At 41.1% G+C, this 23,674-nt stretch overlaps 1 protein-coding gene across 2 annotated transcripts in view; it reads left to right on the top strand.

The window, feature by feature from the left end:
• The window catches only part of KCNQ1 (potassium voltage-gated channel subfamily Q member 1), a 371,004-nt gene that overhangs the window by 44,690 nt on the left and 302,640 nt on the right, over positions 1-23,674 (top strand). For both annotated transcript variants that reach the window (XM_075754949.1, XM_075754948.1), the window contains exon 2: positions 3,154-3,244. In XM_075754949.1, the coding sequence (XP_075611064.1) occupies positions 3,154-3,244 (91 nt within the window). The remainder of the gene's footprint in view (positions 1-3,153; positions 3,245-23,674) is intronic.

Here is a 23,674-nt window from a genome sequence, read left to right on the forward strand (position 1 = left end):
AGTTTGTCTAATCTAAATGTTCATGTATAGAGCCTGCACCTGCTCAGCAGTTGAAAAAACTAAACATTTTGCACTGTAACTTGTTTCACATGGGATACGAGGTGCTCCCTGAAGGGGTCCAGTGTCTTTCCACTGACCACAGAGCTTTGACATACAAGTGAGGCTTACTTTGAACCAAAGCTCTCTTAACTTAGCTATCTGGAATTATGTGGTTGATTAGGGTAGGACTGATACATCTGTCTACTAGTAATTTGTCTAATGCTTCTTATTGTAAAGTTGGTTTCAGTTGCCCATTAGTTTGATATTAACTGGTTGGATGAACAGTTTACATGCTTTGCATCTCTCTCAAGGTGAGTACTTTTTTGGGAAAATGTAGTAATAATGATCACAGTAAAGTGATATTAAGAGTTATAAGGTTATTTTGAGCATGTGAAAATTGCATGTGAAGGTAGCTGTCAAAAAAAGAAAAAAGATGGCAAACTTTTCCTGTTTTCCATTTTCCTGGTGCCTCACTCCCTTCTTAGACTTCAAAAGTGGAGGAGGAAATCTACTAGTACTGAAACAAAAACAGGGAAGGAGCAAAGTGTTGGAAGGACACAAACAGCAGGCTGATGCCACAAGAGGACCATGTATTTTTTTAATCTCTTAATTTTGGATCATCTGTGCCTTATGTGCAATTGAAGCAAAATAGTGATGCCAGTGTGACAGGGTTAGTAGCCTACCTGTGGTGCTCCACTGGCAGGTCTGTACTACTGGGGCTTGCAGGCCTCATCTCTCTGCTGCTTCTTACCTGTTTCTTTGGCATTAATATCTGACCAAACATCTTTGTTTCACTTGGGATAATGTGTATTTGTGGGTGTGAAGCTGTCTCATGCTTCAGCCTAGAAAGAGCACAACAACAAATATCAAGAGTTTTTCTGGGGGTGAAAAAGAAATAAATAAAATTAGTAAGACTGAAATGCATCCGTGTGCATGAAAACCTGTAAAGTACGTGATGCACTGACTGGCACTCAGTGGAGTTCTTATGTCAGCCTTTGCTTTCTCTGATAGTAACAAGCAAAGAGATTTGGCAAACAATGTACCCTAAGTTTATATTCCTGTCACTTAGGCACACAAACTTTCACCTTTAATCCTTACTATGTTCTCTGTAGTTGTGTTTGTTTAGGAAAAGTTCAGAAATGGGATAGTTCTTGCTTTGCTGCCCTCTTGTGGTTTCATGTATTGGCCGGGTTACACTTTTAACAAGTCCGCTACTATTAAGGGATATAATAAGTATTAATTGTTATTGCTTAAGGTGTTGTGAGGCAGCTTACACCATCCCATGCAACTCGTTTGAACTAGTAATTCTGTGTATGTTGGACTTATTTATCCAGAGACCCTTAGCTGCCTCTGTGTAACTGAACCCATTTGTGTTCCTGTATCGGTTTTAAGCGATTGTGGGAATGTTGTAGATAGGGCTGGATGCTGGGGGAACATTTATGTTATGTTTCAAATGACTGGCTCATCTTTGTTTTCCCATGTCTTCTTGTCTGCGCACCTTACTTCTGTTTAAGAATGGCCAAATGGCCATATATTTATACTTTGCCTAGGTAAAAGTATATTCTCATATGTATGTTTGTGTCAATATATGATAATCTCTATCCTATTAACTTCCAATTGTTATCACTTACTAATTGAATTTTTTGTACCTGTTACCTACAAACGTCCTCTCCACAATTTTGTAATGTGCTTACAATATCATTTGTCTATGTGTGCAGTGGACTTACATGCACAGTATTTTGAACCGATCATCAGGCAATCTACCTTATAATGTCAATCCTGACACACTGTTGTTTTCTTGAGCGCTTGGCCTTTCAAAAGATTCACCCAATGAAGTTGTCACTTAAGTGAAAAAAGATAAAGGCTCCAGATGACTCCAACTGTGCCATGCCAATTTGCAGCCACTGATGTCCTGGATTCATTTTTCTTAAGTTCAGTTTTATTCATTATGTCAATTCTCTTTTGTTGTTGTTTTTCTGAAGGAAAAAAACTACTAACCATTTTGAAGATCTGTAAAGGAGGGAGGGTGTGACTTAGTTACTGGGTTTTGCAATGAGTTTCTGTCGAGTGTGAAGGTGGTGTTTGTCTCAACAGATTTATGAAAAATATCTCTAACAACTGTCTCTGTGTTTAAGTGAATGTCTTGTCTTCTTCATTACTCATGTCATATTTTAAAAAGAAACACGCAGTTGTTTGGGAGCTGGAAGCTGCCTGTGCCCAGTGTGGAGTGGATAGCTTCCAGTTTGGGTCTTCAGTGTTTTGCTTCCCAAGTGCATTATGTTGGCTGAAGGCAAGCAGCAGTGCTGTGGGGTGGTGGGCACAGCTGAAGCTGTGCAGCGAAGGGGTTTGAAGGCCGCGGCTGCAGGGCCAGGCAGCCTTGCTTCCCAGCTGGAGGAAGTGGCTTCTTGGGGGTGACAGGCACTTGGGCTGAATTTGCTGCAACTCCCTGGCTGTCCCAAATCTTACCTTGGGAACCAGGATGCCCTCCCAAAGGACTCACTCAGGCAGGGGGAACCAGGGAACAAACCCTTATATTCCTACTCTCTCTCTGATAGTTGATTTGAAATTTTATTTTATTTAAAAATGGAATCAGTCCTAGGCTGTGTTTCAGATACCAAATGTCAGATTTTATTTATCTTGGGCTTTTTGGGGATTGTTTATAAAAGACAGTGTGGGCAGATCCTATTAAGCTCTGGCTTAATTGGGATTTCTCTTTGCAGTTTATTAGAATTCGGAACAGCAAAAAGGGAAATATTTGAAATGGTAGTGGGGGTGGTGATTCAGCCGTAGTAGCCCTTACAATTGGAAAGAACAAGGAGTGATGTTTTCCTGAGGAGCTAGGAAACAGCAAGTCTTAGAGGTAGGTGAAAGCTAATGTTGGTATGTGGTTTTATTTGATAATGTCTAACCCAAAACCTCAGTATCTGAAGAGAAATAAACAATCCAACATGAAGCAGGATCACTCAACAGTTACCAGCTGTGTTTTAAGATAATCCAATACCAATGATATTGCTGCGTATACAGATAATTTGTAATGGCATAATTATCTGTCCTCCCTCTAGGTTCTTACTAGACTGCATTACAGTTTTTAATTATTTTTTTTTTTATTTACAGCTTCCTTATTGTGCTGATATGCCTTATCTTCAGCGTGCTTTCTACAATTGAACAGTATGCAGCTCTTGCTACAGGGACGTTATTTTGGATGGTATGTATGCGGACATTAATGTGATTGATGCATGTTTGTTCTTCGTGTGCAAATTCTGATCTCCTGAGCTAATACTGTATCAAGCAGAATGTTCCTTATGGTTTAATTGACAAAGCTTTTGTGCTTTTTCAAAATGAATCTGTAAAGCCACAGAAACACGAAAAGTCATGGTAGTACAAAACCCAAGTCTTACCCTATGTGGACTATACTGAGGGCATCTATATTGTGTCCAACACACAAGGCTGTTCCAATTAAGGTTGAATCCCTCATGTTGCTCAGGTTAATCCATTTTTAAGCCATACTGAAGACCAGACACCTGACTGTAGGAGGAAGAAAAAAGTAAGTGGAAGTTCTTTTAGTTCATGTCAGATCCAACTTTCTTTCAGAAGTGGAAAACTCGTGTATTCTTTGACATTAGGGCTAAGACAACTTGCTGTACCTGTCTTACGCACTGTCACTTCAGTAGAGAAAACAGTTCTTTTGTTTATAGTACACTAGTGTGCAACAGATATGTATCAAGAAATGTTCCAAGAGTATTACTGTCCTGCCAGCTTAGATTTCATTCAAGAGCCTTAGTTTTGAAGTTGGAGAGGCATGATTTTAAACATACAAAACATTTATAAATTTGTTGTACCTCAGTGGTGGGCTTACATCATTGATTTCTCTATTTGTAAATAAATAACCATTATTTTACTTATGAAAACACTGTCACTGTATTGAGAAAATGCTAACTTGCAATTTAAATGTTTGTTAAAAATAGTTCTTGTAGCTGTGCACCAGTAATATCAGTTACGTATTATATCATAATTAACATGGAAAAGATCACTTAAAATACCCATCAATTATAATAAACTTTTTCAGTTTATTCAATAAGCTAAGTTTTTATACCTAATATGAATACTTTAAGAATAAGAATATACTATATTAAATTTAGTGTCAAACACACTATCTCTATTTAAGGTATCTTCATGCATGGTATATTAGCTTTAGAATAGAATAGACTATTTCAGTTGGAAGGGACCTACAACGATCATCTAGTCCAACTGCCTGACCAACTCAGGGCTGACCAGAAGTTAAAGCATACTATTAAGGGCATTGTCCGAGTGCCTCTTAAACACCAACAGGCTTGGGGCATCGACCACCTCTCTAGGAAGCCTGTTCCACTTTTCCTGACCACCCTCTCGGTAAAGAAATGCTTCCTCATGTCCAGTCTAAACCTCCCCTGGCGCAGCTTTGAACCATTCCCACGCTGTCCTGTCACTGGATCCCAGGGAGAAGAGCTCAGCACCTCCTGCTCCACGTCCCCTCCTCAAGAAGCTGTAGAGAGTCATGAGGTCCCCCCTCAGCCTCCTTTTCTCCAAACTAGACAAGCCCAGAGTCCTCAGTTGCTCCTCACAGGACATTCCTTCCAGCCCTTTCACCAGCTTTGCTGCCCTCCTCTGGATGCATTCAAGGACCTTCGCATCCTTCTTAAATTGTGAGGCCGCACCAACGCTGAACACAGCGGGACAATTGCCTCTTTCGATTGGCTGGTTACGCTGTGTTTGATGCACCCCAGGGTGCCGTTTGCCCTCTTGCCTGCCAGGGCACACTGCTGACTCGTATTGAGCTGCTGTCGACCAGCACCCCCAGGTCCCTTTCTGCAGGGCGGCTCTCCAGCCACTCCTCTCCCAATTTATACTTGTGCCCAGCATTACTCCATCCCAGGTGCAGAATCTGACATTTCAACTTGCTGAATTTCATCCCATTAATCATAGCCCAATGCTCCAATCTATCTAGATCCCCCCGCAAGGACTCTTGTCCCTTGAGAGAGTCAACAGCACCTCCCAGTTTGGGATCATCAGCAAACTTGCTTCTGGTGCATTCAACTCCTGCATCCAGATTGTTGATAAATACATTGAACAGAACTGGCCCTAGAACTGAACCCTGAGGAACACCGTTGGTGACCAGTCACCAGCCAGATGTAGCCCAAATTTTTAACTAACTTGTAAGATATTTGAACTCCTAGGTGTAACATAATAATTAGCTGCCAGCGAAGAGAGTCTATACATGTATTTCTGCATCTGGTACCTTTTCTGTTTTGTGGTTTAGGGTTTTCTTTTTGTACAAATTTGCGTGTGTGTTATCCATAACTAGTAGTTGTGGATACTTCTGCCAATTTCTATGATGAATTTCACTTGTGATAATCTCTCACTTGTCTTTGCAACATGTCGTAATATTTTACATGGACACAGTGTGTGGTTTCAGTGAAACAACTTCTAGTGACAACATAACCAGTGATGTTTCATTCCCCCCCCCCCCATGAAATCATGGAACTCATTTTGTGTGTACATACTGTATGCAGTATGTATTATCTGTATGTGTGTAATACGATTAGTGTAATATGTATGCAATGCGTTCAAGATTACATACAAGATATGTAATATCCAGTACACATTGGGTGTTCATGCTATTCTGTATTATCTTGCTTTCTAAGCAGTGTGAATCAGTGTTCCTCTTCTATATCATGAGTAAAACTACAGGTAATTTTTAACATTGTGTGGTGGGTTGACCCTGTCTGGAGGCCAGGTGCCCACCAGAGCTGCTCTATCACTCCCCTCATTCACTAGACAGGGGAGAAAAAGTGTAACAAAAAGCTTATGGGTCGAGATAAGGACAGGGAGAGATCACTCACTAATCTTCATGGGCAAAATAGACTGAACTTAGAGAGGAAATTCATCTCATTTATTACTAAGCAAAACAGAGTACAGGAATGAGAAATAAAACCAAATTTTAAACCACCTCCCCCCACCCCTCCCATCTTCCCGGGCTCAACTTCACTCTCAGCTTCAACCTCCACCCCCCCTCAGCAGCACAGGGGGACGGGGAATGGGGGTTATGGTCAGTTCATCACACGTCGTTTCTGCTGCTGCTTCTTCATCCTCAGGGGGAGGACTCCTCTCATTGTTCCCCTGCTCCAGCATGGAGTCCCTCTCACGGGAGAGAGTCCTTCACAAACTTCTCCAACATGAAGTCCTTCCCATGGGCTACAGTCCTTCATGAACTTCTCCAACATGAGTCTCCTCCACGGGGTGCAGACCTTCTGGAGCAAACTGCTCCAGCGTGGGTCCCCCACGGGGTCACAAGTCCTGCCAGCAAACCTGCTCTGGCGTGGGCTCCTCTCTCCACGGATCCACAGGTCCTGCCAGGAGCTTGCTCCAGCATGGGCTTCCCACAGGGCCACAGCCTCCTTTGGGTGCCTCCACCTGCTCCGGTGTGGGGTCCTCTACAGGCTGCAGGTGGAATCTCTACACCCCCTCATCCTCCCTCCATGGGCTGCAGGGGGACAGCCTGCTTCACCATGGTCTTCACCACGGGCTGCAGGGGGATCTCTGCTCTGGTGCCTGGAGCACCTCCTCCCCCTCCTTCTGCACTGACCTTGGTGTCTGCAGATGTTCTTACATCTTCTCACTCCTCTCTCTGGCTGCAAAAGCTCTCTCTAACTGTTTTTTTCCCTTCTTAAATATGTTATCACAGAGGCGCTGATTGGCTTGGCCTTGGCCAGGGGCGGGTCCATCTTGGAGCCGGCTGGCATTGGCTCTATCAGACACAGGGGAAGCTTCTAGCAGCTTCTCACAGAAGCCACCCCTGTAGCCCCCCGCTACCAAAACCTTGCCATGCAAACCCAATGCACATTGAAATCCTACTATCATGATTTCTTGAGAATTCAGCAGTTGTTTGTTTCTTCAGTGTTGGCATATTCTGACATTTTCTTAAAAGATTAACTGTGGCAATTTTCAAGAAACTTAGGGGGATGACAGTGATCCATCAGTCCAAAGCAGTAGATCCAAGTTATCCAGTTGTGGTGGGACTTTCAAAGGAGTTGTGGCACCTTGCAACAAACATAGAAATGTCAGAATCTGATTCCTGTTAGTGTGTACCCCAAAAAAATTCGTATTCTGTTCTTATTTTAAGGTTTTATTTTCATTCTAATGTATCATTACAAGCTGTCAAAATTAGATGTAACTGAATTCTTAAGGGGGGAGTTAATCACAGATGAGTGGTTGAAGAGAAACTGTAAAATGCAAAGAAGTAAAAGAAAGTGTAACAGCATACAGGGATTAAAAAACAGAACAGGAAAAAACACAGCTCAAGCTTACAACCCAAATGGTGATGTAAGGAGACTTATTAAAAAGCTTAGGAGAGCGCGCTCTGCTGCTTTGCAGTAGGAATTAATTTCTCTTGTGTTTGTAGGGGGACTTTTAGTTATACCACAATAATAGTTTTTATTTGGAGCCAGACAATTAAAGTAGGTACCTAATTGTTGTCGTAGGTGAGCAAAGAAGGGCAAACAAGTTGATTTACAAACTAATAGTGAGAGAGATCTCAAAGGAGATCAACAACCTACTAGGGGGAGTATGGGAACCTTGAAGAAGGCTTTTCTGCTTGGATTTAACTGGGATGGTGAGAGGGAGGGAACCTTTGGCTACGTGGAATTTGAAGTGTATGAGACCTCAAGTCATTCCTGAATTACACAGCCTGAGTGTGTGCTCTGTGAGATTAAAATAATTAAAGTAACACAGAGACCTTTAGTTCTTTCTTTTGAAGATTATAAAATTGAGTCCGCCTTTCCCTACCTGTGTTCCAAAGGGAAAATTACTGAAGCTTTGTCCAAGAGCAGACTGCCTTTTATTTAAGCGTAGTTTTCTATGTAGGGTAGAATTCTCTCTAAATGAATTATGCTTTGTGGTGCATCAAATATAAGTCTGAGATAGTTAGTGCTACCAAATGTGCAGTGTCATGCTTTGAAATTTTGCCTACCTGAGATTTGTGGACTTGTTGTATTTGGGTGGGGAGGAGAGGCTTTGACCAGGCAATCAGAGGTCTGAAAATGCAAGAAATGACTCTATCAGGCTGATTGTCTGGAAATGAGTGCTCAGAGTTAGTATGTGGGTGTGATGAGCTGAACAGTCCCATGGGGCAAGTCTGATTAGATGAGCTTAACTGCATGGGCACTGTAAATCTGATTCATCCTGAAAATGAGATGAAATAACCGTAAAAGCACACGTGTGTGTGTGCATGTTATCTCTAAACTACTGTTGTTACAAAATCCCTTCTACAGCCCTCTCGTGATTTGCATGGCATTGAAGATGCACATTGGGAAAAGTACAGAATCTCTTCCTCCCGACTGAAAAAACATTCGAACAAGATCCTTGAAAACACTCACAATTAGGAGCTACACCACTCCATTTCCTCCACATAGCCAAAAGTTTCTTGCTGTGACCCTGTGAAAGATCTAAGCACCTACACAACTTCAGCAGAGTCTTTTTAAAACCTGTGAAATTGGTAGCTGTGTGTGCCCTTTTTCATGAACAAGACTTGCATGCTTCAATAATATAGTCATGCAAGATATTACAATTATATGAAAATAAGATCTAAAAAGGTTGTTGAGATTATATATATAATTATTTCTTTTTTACTCTGGAACTGCTTGTCTTAGAATATCACCTCCAGCTACCAGAGGAGGAAATAGAAGATGTTATGTTATCAATTATTTTAATGCATTTTAAAATGCTTTTATTTTTCGTAACAATAAGAAAAATACAAGCTTAACATTGGAAAAATAAACAAGGGAAAGTTTATATGTGTTCCAAGCGGTGTTCCAGTTTTAGACAAAAAGCTTACAATTAGCTGTTGAATCGTTCTCTACTTGTCACCACACTTCACAAGGCAAAGAGTCTCGATGAAAGCTATACCTAAATGCAGTTGTAATGGGAGATTAGGAGAGAATTAGCCTTTTGTTAGTTTCCAGAATGCAGTGAAAACTGTTTAAATTTGCATGTGTTTATTTTTTTTTTCACTAGATGGTGCTGTTGGAGGGGTTTGACTCCAGTTGCTCATTGGCACTTGCCCAGCATGAACTGGAGTCTGAGCCAAGACTGTGAAAGGATCATCATTTTGAAGGGTCTATGTACATTTGGCCCATTTAAAATAGTGGTGCGGGAGAGCTTTTGCCATGACTCATAAAGAGAATGTGGTATATCTGTGTAAAAATTGATTTTGAGACTACAATATTTAAACTATGGAAAAAAGTAATTCAGAGATGTATGTTCCCAGAGAGGCCATATTTTTCTTTTATTTTCATAAGCAAGGATTTTATGGTGCCAGAACACAGCAGAATGCTGTTATCTCAGCATGATCTAAGAAAATCCAAGTGCCTGATCCAAGGGGATTAAATATTCTGCTGAACCAAGGGATATTCAGTGTGCCTGAAAAAGCTATTTTCTTGTAGGAATCTCATTTCAATATTGATTCAAAAAAAAAAAAAAAAAAAAAAAAAGGGAGGGGTATGTTTTTATGATGAAAGTATAAGCTCTTTCCAGCTTTCTGTTTTCTGAGTTCCTTTTCTACTTTAATGTACTTCTCACTGAAGAGATTAAACAATTTTTGAACATTAAAAAGACTATCAGTTAAGATAAGTAATAGTTTTGGGTGGTTGACATTTATGTTATTGGTATTGAAATTATTCCTACATTTAAGAAAGTGGCACAGAGTCTAGGCTTGGGAGAAATCTAGTTTTTATTTCTTCTTTTAATATTATCTTTTGAGTATAAGCCTTGGGTTTTGTTTGCTGGAGTGTTTTGTGGGTCTTGTGAGAAAGAAAGAGAAAAATACCTACAGTTTGTGATTCTGAAGATGGTCTTCACAGAAAACAAATGGTCCAAATAGTTTGAAGTGGTTCCAGTTCTTGGGTTGGGTTTTTTGTTGGTTTGTTTGTTTTTTTTTCTGATTAGCTTCCTTGGTTAAGAAAGCCAAGACAGAGACTTACAATCTGAACATTGGTATATTTTCATCCTTTTGAAAAATTAAATGGGATTAATGTCTGTAAAGTATGCCTGGTGATAGCTCTACAGACTGATCTAGTCTACAGACTCTCTCTAAAGAACAACTGTAGCTGAGAGTGTGAAGAAATTTGTCTGTGCAGCCGTAGCAATGTACCCTGGTCTGACCCAGAGTGAGGTCAGCTGGTGTAGAAGACCTGTGCGTGGTGGACTTGTGCCCTTTAATCCTTTTCCTTTGCTAGATCTGCAGATACACCTGTCCAGAGAATCGCTCACTGCAGCATTTCCTTTCTGTCACTCCATTGATAGCTGAAGTTGAGAATCTCAGCTTTCATTTCAAGTCACCTTCTCTACATTTTAGTTTGTAGTTAAAAGGCCAAATGTGAAGGATTCAAAGGTTCAGAAACATGAATAGAAATGAAAATTACCTTCTCCCTTTTAATTAGGTGACAGTATAGTTAGTAGCTGGAACAAGGAGCTTCCTCTGAATCTGAACTCAGGTGTTTCTCACTGCTCTTCAGTCTGTGGTTCTCATGTTTGTAGCTGAGCTGTGCTGGCAGATACTGGTGAGTGCTTCTAATTTGCTTCATTGCAAAATCAGCTGCCTTGGTTTAAAATGCTGCTGGTAATAACATCTTAACTTGTTCCAGCTGTTCACAAAGCAGTACCTTGTCAACTCCCCTGGTCTATGTAGGAGAATTGTTTAATGTAAATGTGATGTTAAAGGATTTTAATTAATTTGGTTCAGAAGGTTGCCTGAATATGCTTTTAGTCCAGCTTAAATTCTGCTTTATGTACATTCTGAACAGATCTGAGGGAGTCAAATCAGATGCTGCTAAAGTGGAAACAAGATTATCTGTAGTGACAGCTGAACCAATTTAATGAAATGGGCTTTAAAAAAACCAGCCCATTGTTATTGTTTGGTGTAGATAGTCTGAACTGAAGAGGAATGTCAGGAAGGAATGAAGAGGTAAGATAAAAGGTAAGTATGCCTAAGATCAGTAAGGGAAAGATGAGCTGCTTTTTCCTTTTATGTACGCTAAAAATCAAACACTTGTAGAAGGGAGCTATAGTTTCACTTTAAAAATCTGTAGAGGGCAGCATTGGACCATGCTGTGTCCTATTTGGGGTGGCTGTATTCAGACCTTGGATGATGTCCTGAAGTAGATAAAAATATTTTTTGGAAGAAGTGAGCTATTAATAAAGAGATGTTTTTTCACATGGGCTTGGGGAATTTTAAACAAGTAATCAACAGAAATAATTCTGGGAGAGAAGGGTGGAAGAAAAGGGCTGTGTTAACGTTGCTGCCAGGGACAACTCTGGCCACTTTGTGGTTGTAGCCACAAAATTCATGCTGTTTGGCCTACCTGATTTCTTGTCATGTGAATGGCTTTTAGAAAAACGTGAGAACAATTAAAGCTTTCAGAGAAATGAATTGGAGGAGTATTTGCATGGACGAGAAGGAAATAGATACTAAACTTGTTAATGTACTGGAAGATTTCCAGCATGTTATGTTATTCCAGTATGTTCTTGCTGTTGTCTTAAATGTTTCCTTTTCAGTGGGGAAAAAAGAAAAAGTTTATTTGGCTAAACTTCTCTGAAGTTGCCATCAAAAATTACTTTGAGATGTATATGATAAGAATAAGCCGTGATTTTTATAAAAAAGAAAACTCTCTTTACATGTATTGCGCGCATTTTTTTCTAGGAGGTTCAGAATGTTCTGGGTTTGAATTCTAATTTCAGTTTGCTACACTGGAGAGTGTATTTGATAAAGATAAGTTTGGATGCAGAAAACTGGTTACTTCCATTTCTGCCTTTTCTCAGAACTATGAAAAAAAAATAATATTTCTCTTAATGGATTTCTGTGCCTGGAGTTCTGTGGTGGCATACACATCAACACCAAGAGGCCCCCATGGATGAACACGGACCTCCTGGGCAAAGTCAAACAAAAAAAAGGAAGCCTACAGAAGGTGGAAGCAAGGGCAGGTAGCCTGGGAGGAATACAGAGAAACTGTCTGAGCAGCCAGGGAGCAGGTTAGGAAAGCCAAAGTACTGATAGAAAGAAATCCGGCCAGGGATGTTAAGGACAACAAGAAAAGCTTCTATAGGTATGTCAGTGATAAAAGGAGGACAAGGGAAAATGTGGGTACCCTCCGGAATGAAACGGGTGACCTGGTTACCCAGGATATGGAGAAGGCTGAGGTACTCAACGGCTTCTTTGCCTCAGTCTTCACTGGCAAATCCTTGAGCCACACTGCCCAGGTCACAGAAGGCAGGGACTGGGAGAATGCAGAACCGCCCACTGTAGGAGAAGATCAGGTTTGAGAATATCTAAGGAACCTGAAAGGGCACAAGTCCATGGAACCTGATGACATGCATCCGCGGGTCTTGAGGGAACTGGCGGATGAAGTGGCCAGGCCACTCGCCATCATATTTGAGAAGTCCTGGCAGTCTGGCGAAGTTCCCGTCGACTGGAAGAGGGGGAACATAACCCCCTTTTTAAACAAGGGTAAAAAGGAAGACCTAGGGAACTACAGTCTCACCTCCGTGCCTGGCAAGATTATGGAGCAGACCCTCCTGGAGACTATGCTCAGGCACATGGAAAATAAGGAGGTGATTGGTGACAGCCAACACGGCTTCACTAAGGGCAAATCATGCCTGACAAACTTGGGGGCCTTCTATGATGGGGTTACAGTGTCGGTGGATAAGGGAAGGGCAACTGACATCGTCTGCCTGGACTTGTGCAAGGCATTTGACACTGTCCCTCACGACATCCTTGTCTCTAAATTGGAGAGACATGGATTTGATGGATGGACCACATGGTGGATAAGGAATTGGCTGGATGGTCGCCCTCAAAGAGTTGTGGTAAACGGCTCAATGTCCGAGTGGAGACCGGTGATGAGTGGTGTTCCTCAGGGGTCGGTACTGGGACCGGCCCTGTTCAACATTTTTGTCGGTGACATGGACAAGGGGATCGAGTGCACCCTCAGCAAGTTTGCTGATGACACCAAGCTGTGTGGTGGGGTCAACACACTGGAGGGAAGGGATCCCATCCAGAGGGACCTCGACAGGCTGGAGAGGTGGGCCCGTGCGAGCCGCATGAAGTTCAGCAAGGCCAAGTGCAAGGTCCTGCATGTGGGTCGGTGCAATCCCAAGCACGACTATAGGCTGGGTGAGGAATGGATTGAAAGCAGCCCCAAGGAGAAGGACTTGGGGGTATTGATTGATGAGAAGCTCAACATGAGCCAGCAGTGTGCGCTTGCAGCCCAGAAAGCCAACTGTGTCCTGGGCTGCATCAGAAGAGGGGTGACCAGCAGGTCGAGGGAGGTGATCCTGCCCTTCTACTCCGCTCCTGTGAGACCCCACCTGGAGTACTGCATCCAGCTCTGGGGGCCCCAGTACAGGAGAGACATGGAGCTGTTGGAGGGAGTCCAGAGGAGGGCCACGAAGCTGATCAGAGGGCTGGAGCACCTCTCCTATGAGGACAGGCTGAGAGAGTTGGGATTGTTCAGCCTGGAGAAGAGGCGGCTCCGGGGAGATCCAATTGCGGCTTACCAGTACCTGAAGGGGGCCTACAGGAAAGCTGGTGAGGGACTGTTTATCAGGGAGTGTAGTGACAGGACAAGGGGTAATGGGTTCAAGCTGAAGGAGGGTCGATTTAGATTAGATGTTAGAAAGAAATTCTTTACTGTGAGGGTGGTGAGGCACTGGAACAGGCTGCCCAGAGAGGTTGTGGAGGCCCCCTCCCTGGAAGTGTTTAAGACCAGGTTGGATGAGGCTTTGGGCAATGTAGTGTAGTGGAGGGTGTCCCTGCCCATGGCAGGGGGGTTGGAACTACATGATCTTTAAGGGGTCCCTTCCAACCCAAACCATTCTATGATTCTATACCTGAATGTTGTCATTTAAAATAAAGCCTACAACTAAGTCACTGTGAGTAATCAGGATTTAGCATTTATCTCCACAGTACATTGGGATGAGATGGCTATGAAGCACCAAGCATTTGTTGGGGCTCAAACTCTGAAGATTAAGCCAGGCTCCGGGAAGAGTGACCTTCCCCAAGCTTGTGGTGGAGCTGGTGACAGATTGCAGGGCAGCATGAACCACTGGTGATAGATCGGTGCCGTCTGCTGGCTGCTTGGTGGCCTACATGATCTGACATGGTGATCTCCCTTGCTGGCAGTGTGTGGGTGTTGGCCAAAGACTGAAACGAGCACAGTGCCAACTGGTCCTTTTGCGCTGAACAAGCTTCCTGGCTTTTACATATGTGAATTACAGTAGCATGACAGTCTTCAGAAAACATTGCTTTTATGTTGTATGCAGTGTTTTGAAAAATAGGGGGATATGTGCCTCCAGAGTTGTTGTTAGTTCACCTGTTGTCAAGATCCTGTGTTTGTTCTCAGAAGTCACATAGTATACTGGTGTTTTGTTTCTTTATTTTTAGTATAGCAGCACTCCAGTAAATTCTGTTCAAAGCTCTGTCCAGGAAAATACCATCACTGAAAAAAGTATGTTTTATTCACTGTTACATCTTTTGTTCGCTTTTTTTGAGCTTTCTACTTAAGGGTTAAAATTTGACTGAACTTTTCTGGGGTGTAAATCCATGTCAAGCTCAGAGCATTTGCTTGGTAACTCTGAAAGAAACATGGTAAACATATTTTCTTTGAAATTATACACAATTTTTCACTATTTAATATTTTAGTAAACAAGCAGAGTAATACAAATTCCATCTTGGAAAAAAATTTAAACTGTGAAATACTGGTGCGTAGTAGAACCAAGTAGTGAAAAGAAAGATTTTTAAATTTAGGGTTTATCTGGATTAGTGTGCAATGTTTGCAGTGACAGGTGTTTCCTTTATGCTTTGCCCAAATGTCTGGAAAGGAGTTTGTCATTAAGTGCTACATTCAGTGTGTATCTCAATTTCAGTATAACTGGAGGGTCTATGGCTTTGTTAGGTCCTTGTTTCACATCTGACCTCAGCCAGCTGGAGTCTATTGTTTTACGCGTAATGTAACAGCTGACATAACATAACGGATATCAAGCTGAAAAGCTGAAACAGTGCAGTGAACTGATGCAAAGAGAGGGGAAAGGAAGAAGTTGGGAGGGAGGGACAGAGGCAAAACTAGCTTCATGATTCAAAGTGGAAGCTTGCTGGCTTGTTTTCCCAGGGGGAATCAGCTAGGAAATAATGGGATGAGTCTGTTGAAGTTCTATTTGCAATTGATTACGTATGATAGACTACTGAGACAGGTTTGAGTTTGCCAGCTGTCACTAGCTGGTGGCTCTTGAATGGCTTTAAGTGGCCCTTGGTAGGCAAAACTGGAATAAACTCTGCAGGTGTGGTGTAATTGTAGTGCGGAAGAGCAGTGAGTGCCAGCGTCTTGGAAGAAAGAAGGTTCCAGGAGTAAAGAGAAAATAACGTAAACAAATTGAATACATTAAGAATTTTATTTTGCGATGTTGGATTAAGTGGATTCAATTAACTGGCTAAACAAAAGCAAGGGGACTTCTTGGTGGCTTTCTTTTTCTTGGCAGCTTCTAAAGTAAGCTTCTATGAGTTCATTTTTGCAAAACTTCGTTATTTCATTTCTTGTCTTCTGCATTTGATGGTAGGAAAGACCATCTCAGCATTGAGCACTAACTGTTCTTGGAAGGGGAATGAGTAAATGAACATCCTGTTAGAAACTTGCCACACTATGAAAAAAGTGACAAATACCTGACTTTGTGCACACAGAAGGAACAAGAAGGTATAGAAATCACCCTATTATTTCTTAATATATATTTATATGTATGTTTCTTTACATATATATTTTTCTGTATATAGAACATATTTCTATTTTTAGCAATTATTAGAAAAAGTAATTCTAGCTAGATTTCATTTATATTGAGTAGATCCTCCAGCCCTACTGAGAGATTTTTCCATGGTTTTAGGAGATGGGGGTAAAAAAAAAGTCAAGACTCTATATGCTGGGGTTTTTATGTGTATGGGTATAGGTGACCAAATTAGGTTCTACATTTATAAGTGAAGTTTTTATGGCATGAGACTTGCAATTATGCAGTATGTTTAACTTTGTGCATATGAGTAGTCATCATGGAGCTTCCTGTGTTCATAAATATTAACAGGATTGGGGCATAATAGGAAAGGTTTCTTGAACAGTGTCTGCTTGTACTTAGGAATAATCTAGGAAACATGAGAGTTTGATTTATGTAACTGCAAGTTGTATTTATCTCACATTAAATGTTTTAACTTTATTTTTATCTAATTTATTTTCATAGTATGAAAAGTATCAGTATGACTAAGTATCAGTTCTGTTAGATTTGTCTTGCACAAAGAGTTTCTAGGATTGTTCCTGTTGTAATACAAGGCCCAGTCCTATTTTATCTCAGTAATTAGAAAGGTCTTGTGAAAGAGTTTTAGAGCTGTTGATTCAGTGGCTAATAATACATAGCATGGGCATTTACACTTTATCTCAGCTTATAAAAGAAATTAATTTTGTGGTAGAGCTTAGAACTTGGTGTTTATACTGAGCTGCTGGAGGAGTCTTGATAGCCCAGAGAGCTGCTGCATACTGTGTTTTCTGTTCTGCATTCCTGGCATGTCCTGTGCCTTGGCTGCAAACAAGGACCAGTGCCCATGTGTCCTGGTAGCGACAGCATCAGAGACTGCAATGGAGTAAATACTGTAGGTTTCTCTGAGTGGCTTCCAGGGTCCAAACATTGGGACAGATGTCCTAAAACCTCTGCACTGCTCAGCTATGCCAATTGTTCATTGATTTCAGTGACCTGTACCTTAGTGTATTGTTTACATCAGGTAGTTCTACTTAACCCATCAAACATTAGCATATTTCAAAGATGATGGGGGGGTTAAGAATTGTTATTAGCTCTTGGAAACAGCAGGACTTTGAAGAACTAACAAAATAACCAAAATGCCTGTTTTCACACCATCTGTGAAAGCAAGCTATGTACTGCCTTACTTTGATGGTGTTTCCCTTATGCTAATGACACTGAGGTTAACCTCCCCCCCCACACCCCAGCATGCCGTTAACATCCTTATTAGGTACCTTTCAGAAACACTCTTTTTCGTTGTTGTTGCTGTCAGTTTGGCAGGATGCGTTTGAACATGGACTGCATGCAAAAGGAGTTGATTTGCTTGTCCTTTATCCCTCTGCAGCTGTTCCCCAGATCAAGGTGAGAAAGGATGGCTGCTGTAGAGGTAATCTGACTATTCCACAATTCCCTGCAGCAGTGTGGGTACAAAGTATTTAGATGCTGTTTTGGCTGCAACATTGCAGAACAGTTTTAGATTGGAATACGTGTGTATGATGACTGACCTCCATCTGGCCTACAGACAGGGAGCTTGACAGCTACCTTCTAGGAGCTGTTCCAAGTCATTGATTTAGTATATGAAGCTCAGAACAAATTATACTTAGTGGCCAGGGCAGGGGAAAAGGGAGGAGAGAAAATTAAATATTTACTAATCTTACTTCTGTAATACCTTACAAACACGAATGTACTTAACCTTGCAGCATTCTTGGGAGGTGAGTATTAGCAGTTTTATGAGTAAAATTGGGTGACCCATAGCTTTTCCACCCTAACTTGGCTTTGTAAGATAAATCCTTCAGAGAACCTGGGCTGCGCTTTCAAGAATGGGTTTCGGCCTGCATAAACTGGCACTGCCACCTGAAGAAACGGTCCTGCTGCTCTATTCCTTGTGCCAACACAAGCATTTGTGCAGCTATGTTGTAAACTGCCTTGGAGAACCCAGATGGGTTCAAACTAACCTTTTTTTTGGCCAGATGAGATTGCTTCTTTTGGCAGCAGTACTGGCTTAAAGTGTTTGTGGAACTGTAGAGTAAGATTTGTTAGCTTTTGATGGTTAAAAACATGATGGAAACTTTTATCTGCAATATAATTTACAAGCAGACTTGTGTGCTATCCTTCTGAGAAAGGATATTATTATTATTTACTTACACCCCATTCAAAGGGCCCTGCCTGTAAGATCAAGTACAACACCTAGTAGAGGTGGCCAACATGCTCTAAAAGATAGTTCCTACCCTCGTAGACCTTGCAGCCCAAACAGACGATGTGATGAAAAGGTGAGTGGGAGGAAGTGTGCGTAGCCTCTTGTGCAGCCAGGCACTGAAGCAGAGAAATAACATAACTTACAGAAGTCCCAGGTTTGGCCTGCTCCATGCGTTCAGGTCTGGTGATGAACCTCAGCAATCATAACACTGAAAAAAATATATATTTATTTTTTCATTTAATTTCTTAATTTAGAAGTTGAAAGGTTTTTTTTTTATAGGAAAGTGGAGATTTTGGCCCTTATTTTACATACTTAGCTTTGTGCATCTCTTGTATTAAAATGCTACTTAATTCGTTATTCAGTCAAATCATGTTTGCTTTGCATCTGTTTTGCTGCAAGACAGCAGGATATCAGCCTGACAGCTGATTTAGACCAACTTGACTGAAATTAATTTTATCCTATAGGTCTAGGCATGCCTACTATAATCCAGACCCAGTTATTGAACTTGAATTGGCAGCTAGGCTGTCTCTACAAACAAAAGCTGTTTTGTTCAAGCTCGGCTAGAACAGACAGGGTGTAGATAGGGCTGCAGAAGCATGTCTCTCTGGAAAAGCTGAAGAAGCAGTCATCTGCTAGCTCTTCACTGCTGCCCCTCAATGGGATTTTACTCTGCCTAGAATTAGATTGTACTGCATTTGCTTTCATAGTCTGCTGCAGTGCCTTGCTGCCCCAGAAAACTTTGTTTACCACCCAAGATGGTTAAAACTAATTTGGTTAGATGGACGGAAGGCTAAGAGCACTTCCACAATGGGTTACCGTTGTTCAGCTTTGTGGGTGGTAATCTCCAAGATGAGGGGTGCAGTAATGAAGAGTTGGGTGTGGTAATATCTTCAATCTCTTACTGACTTTGAAGTGATCATGAGCACATGGTTGCATGCGTCGGTATAGCCTAGTTCCATAGGGTATAATTGTACTATTATGTCATCGTTATTATTAATACAATAACAGGGCATTTGCTTTTGAATTACTGCAACTATTTTGATAAAAAGGGAAAAAACCCAAACACAGCCAAGCCCCAAACCCCACGTATCTCTACAGAGAATACCAATACTAAACATGTGTGTAGACTAGTTCTGAGATATCAACTTATAGATTCCTAGTGCGTGTGTGTATATGTAAATATATAAATAAAAAAAAGCTGCTTGGCTGCGAGTGTGATATTTTTTTTTTCCCCCCAGACATGATGACATGTCTTTTTATACTTGCATGTTAGGATCCAGCTCATTAGTGAAATATTTAAATATTTAACCACTATGAGTCATTTGTCTTTTTAAAGCAAACACAGCTTAAAAGAATGTAAAGAAAAAATTCTTCCCTTACTCCAAATTCTGAACAGGAAGCTTCGTGAGTTGCTATCTCATCTGCAAGGAAATAAATGCAAGAAAATTAGAGGCACTGTACTGAAGTCAAACTTCCCACTGGTATGCACTTAGGAATATATTTGTGATACAGGAGGTAAGGTGGAGGGAATAGATCTGGGATCTTGTAGACCTTAAAAGCAGCACAAGGTTTGCAGCAGTAATCAAAATGAGTAACTCTTTATAAACAAAGCCCTATTTTTATATTTTGGTAACATACTAGGAAACTCCACGTTAACAGGTTGGAAAAATGCTTTTGAGTAGTGTAGCGATAACATGAAATTTCCTTTTCTTTTCTTAATTACTCATGTCAGGTTAATGGTCAATGAGAGTCAGAGGTGAGAAGCTCAGCCATGCATCAAGTCACACAAAAATGCACACTGTCACCATTCGATCAAATGACAAAACTCAAAACAAACAGGCAGCCTGTCAATTTTTACTTTCTCAAGGTCAACAAACCATGGTTCTGAAATGCTAGTGAAGCCATTAAGAGAAAGCTGTTTCAGGATTTGATTCCGCTTTTGGAAAGCGTCCGAACTCTGGTTTCTAAGTGTTTGGACAGAAGGGACTGTTAGGTTGCACATCCCAGGCACCTTCATTTGTTTCATGGCTGATGTACAGGGATGTTTCTATCTTTAAAACGAAATCACATCTTCATAGATATGTAATGAGCTCTGTGGTCTGTATCTAAATTGCTGATTTCTTCTGATTTTGTGTCTGCAATTAACTTTCATTTGGAAAGAAGAAACTAGTGTTTGTGTAGGGTAAGGTGTTTTCCTTCAGTCCTTTTCTCACTGTAGTGTTGCTTGCACTAGGGAGAGGGAATCAATGCTAATTCAAATATCCTCTGGCACTTTAAATCTCCATTAAGTAGAGTCAGGTAACAGGGGGCTAGATTTTAATGTCTTTTTGATATAAGAACTCCCCAGCACTATGGTTCCTGTAGATCTCCTAAAACATGTAGATTACTGCTACTTGCATCTGCTAGGGTGATCATCCAGAAAATAGCAGATGAGAAGAGGGAGATTCTGCTGCTATGCCTCTTTGAGCGCAGAATGACATAAAAATGCGGAACAGCATCATGAATAGTCTTAGTTTGTTAAGGAAAGAACAAGGACACAAGCAGGAGAAACATCTCTTCTTTCTGATGACCTCACTCTGAGTTGTCTGTTCCTTGAAACAATTGTCTCTTTCTCCTTGCTCTTAAATTTGGTGTGGCATTGAGAAAGTTGCTAGTAGGGTTTTTTCCTTAATATTTGAAGAAGTTGAGCTAGAGCTTTTTCACTTACAAAGACTAGTTGCTTTGGAGAGTTGAAGCAAGATGATGGAGACTGTTAGTGAAACCTTTTGTGCAAAGGTGTCACAGGTGGGGGAAGAAGTGCTAAGTGGCTTGGATGAGGGGTGCAGCACATGATTAGATACTTCTTGTCATTTCTGTTTTTCTGTCACCTCTTGGAACGCAGACTTCTTGAGTGTTAGAATTCCTTAATTGCAGATGTCACTCATCGTGGAACTGTATTTTCTGTCGTTCCTTCCCTACCTTGATCTTAAAAATTGTTTCCAACTGAAGCAGCCTACAAGGCGTGGAGAATTCAAACACACAGAAAGCCAATGTTGATTCAAATTTGGGGCAGCTTCTGCCATTTTTGAGTTGCAAGTGACTTACGTTGCCTTTCTGAATGTGCATTTAGGCTTCCATGCACAGTATCACTTTGCTTGCATTGTGTCCCTTGCCTGCCATCTACAAGAGGGCAGGGATGTAGCAGAGATCACTCTAGCTTGCCTTTTGCACGGTGGTAGGGACCATCCTTTTGTTCTCCTCTGGCTTCCTTGATCGGTGCTGCCCACAACTTACAGCATTCTGTGGCTCAAGACAGTGTAGAAACATTTATTGGGTCCAGAGCTGCGTAGAGATATCATTGATTAAGAGTTGGAACAAACTCTGCGTGGAAGAGGCAGCTCATGAAGCGCTTCAGCTTTTTTGAATTAAAATGTCTTTTAATCACTTTTATGTAAATACTAATCTGAGCCTCTATCCCAGGAAGCTTCAGGATCAAAAGAATTGTGAACATTTTAAAACAGAGATGAAAATTGAACTAGTGTGGGGCATTTTTTAAAACTGCTACTGTTTTTCTTGTTTATTCTTAGTCTTGGATGTAAGACTGAAAACAAACAGTAAAAATCTTGGAAAAGACTTTTGTTTCTCTCTTTTCATTTTGTTTTGTTTCCCAGTAAGATAACTTCCATGTGCCATGGGACCAGGAGGAAAAACAATGGCATCTGACTGACTGGCATAGCGGAAGTGATATACAGAACAAAGAAGGCTTTTTATTTGTAATCTCTTAGGTTTTTATTCATCTTAATTCATAACACAGGAAATCAATAATTTTCGGTTGCTTTAGTAAAGTAGTATTAGGTCAAAATCAAGCAGTGCTTTTAACAAACGAGCTTACTGTAATGTTCCCATCTTTAAGGCTAAAGTTTCAAAGCAATGTGCTTTTTACTTTGATTTATTTATTGTTGGTAGCTTGTCAGGCCTTTGTTTGACTTAGGAGCCATTGTGGGCAGCCAGAAATTGAACTTTATGTAATATAATCTGTCAGTTAGTATCAGTTCACTAACAATGATCCTAACACATTCAGACTTTAGCATCTGGACTTTGCACTTGAGTTTTCAGCCACTAGGTAGGGTCTAATGTTTCAGTGCTTCCGTGTAGCTCCTTCCCAGCTATTTCCCATCTGTATGGCTGTCCCATTTCCCTAGGGGTCAGTCGCCAGAGCTGCCAATGTCATCAGACAAGCCTTTTCCCAAGAGAAAAATTTTTTTTGAAAACTGTATCACTTGTTAAACTGTGCTAGACTACTAGATTCATAACTTTTACCTCAAAAGCCAGAAAATTCATAATAAAGCAGAAAGTTGCAGGGTTATCCTTGAGCATGTGTCTGAATATATCGCTTTTTATTTCATGGGCTAATTCTAAAACTGTGGTTCTTCAGTCTACTTTAACGTTTTACAAAATGAAAGCTAATGTTTCCATGGAAGGATAAGGTGTAATTGCAGGAAAGACTAAGAGAAAGTGTTAAGAGTCTGTAGCTGGATTCTCAACCTCTCTGACAATGTCAGTTCTTGAAAGAAAAATCTGTAATAGTTAATGTAGTAAATGCTATTAAAATTTGCAACCTGCCTTCCATCTTCTCTAGTACCTTTACAGCTGTCAGGATTTTCAGGGAATGTGCCTGTAGGTATTTCATGCTTTCCTAGCTGGGGAAGACCTTGGAGGAAAGTAGGCAAGCCTGTCCTTGAGCAAGAGAAGAATTCACGAATCTCCGCCCTGGGCTTCCCGTGAACTCCCAAGAAGGTTCTACTGTGATTGCTGCTGCTATTTCATATGCTGCTTGTGGTGCCTGGGAGCTGGCTGTAAATGAGGACCCCTTGGTGCTTTGGCCCCACATGTGATATGGAGACTTAAGTACTGAAGAATAAAAGCAGTAGGTGGGCTGGGCTGAAGGACACTCTTCTCCAAATCTGTGCTCTGTTTTGTAGGTAGCAAAGTACCTGTTAGCACTTAATGACAGAGATCTGAACCATCAAATAAATAGGGTATCTTTTCTTATGCGCTACCCTCTGTTTTCTTCTGTCAATTGGTTTCTTATTTTAGGTATTAATTTACAAGTTGGAAAGCGCAACTAGAGCCAGTGAAGGGGAACCTCAGCCCGGAGCAGTACCTCTTCTGTCTCTTGATCAAGTAGCAGGGAGGGAATGAAACTTCCCTCAAAAATCTGGCTGAGCTGAGCTGTGCCATTACATCCACCCACCAGGGAAGGTGACTGACTCCTGGGGTGGGGCCAGATCAAAAGGAAGGTGCAGGGAGACAGAAACAGGAGTGGAAAAGGATGCCAAAATGTTGAAAATACAGCTACTGCATCTGTCCAGTGGTCTAGCTCCTGTTTGTGGAATAAATTTTATGAAAGATGCACTTATTTATGTTAGCCTGTGATATGTAGGTCTAGACCAACCAGCATGTTTTAAGAGGTTGGGAAAGAAAAGAAAAAAGACCAAACTGTTTTGCTTGCACTTTTTGCTTTAAGGTAATTTAGTCTAAAAATCTTTGAAGTAAAATAAACATTGTATTTTAAGTAGCTGAAGGCATTTACTATGTTTGCAAAGGCCT

The sequence above is a fragment of the Balearica regulorum genome, chromosome 5 (genome assembly GCF_011004875.1).
Source record: "Balearica regulorum gibbericeps isolate bBalReg1 chromosome 5, bBalReg1.pri, whole genome shotgun sequence".
NCBI classification, from domain to species: domain Eukaryota; kingdom Metazoa; phylum Chordata; class Aves; order Gruiformes; family Gruidae; genus Balearica; species Balearica regulorum.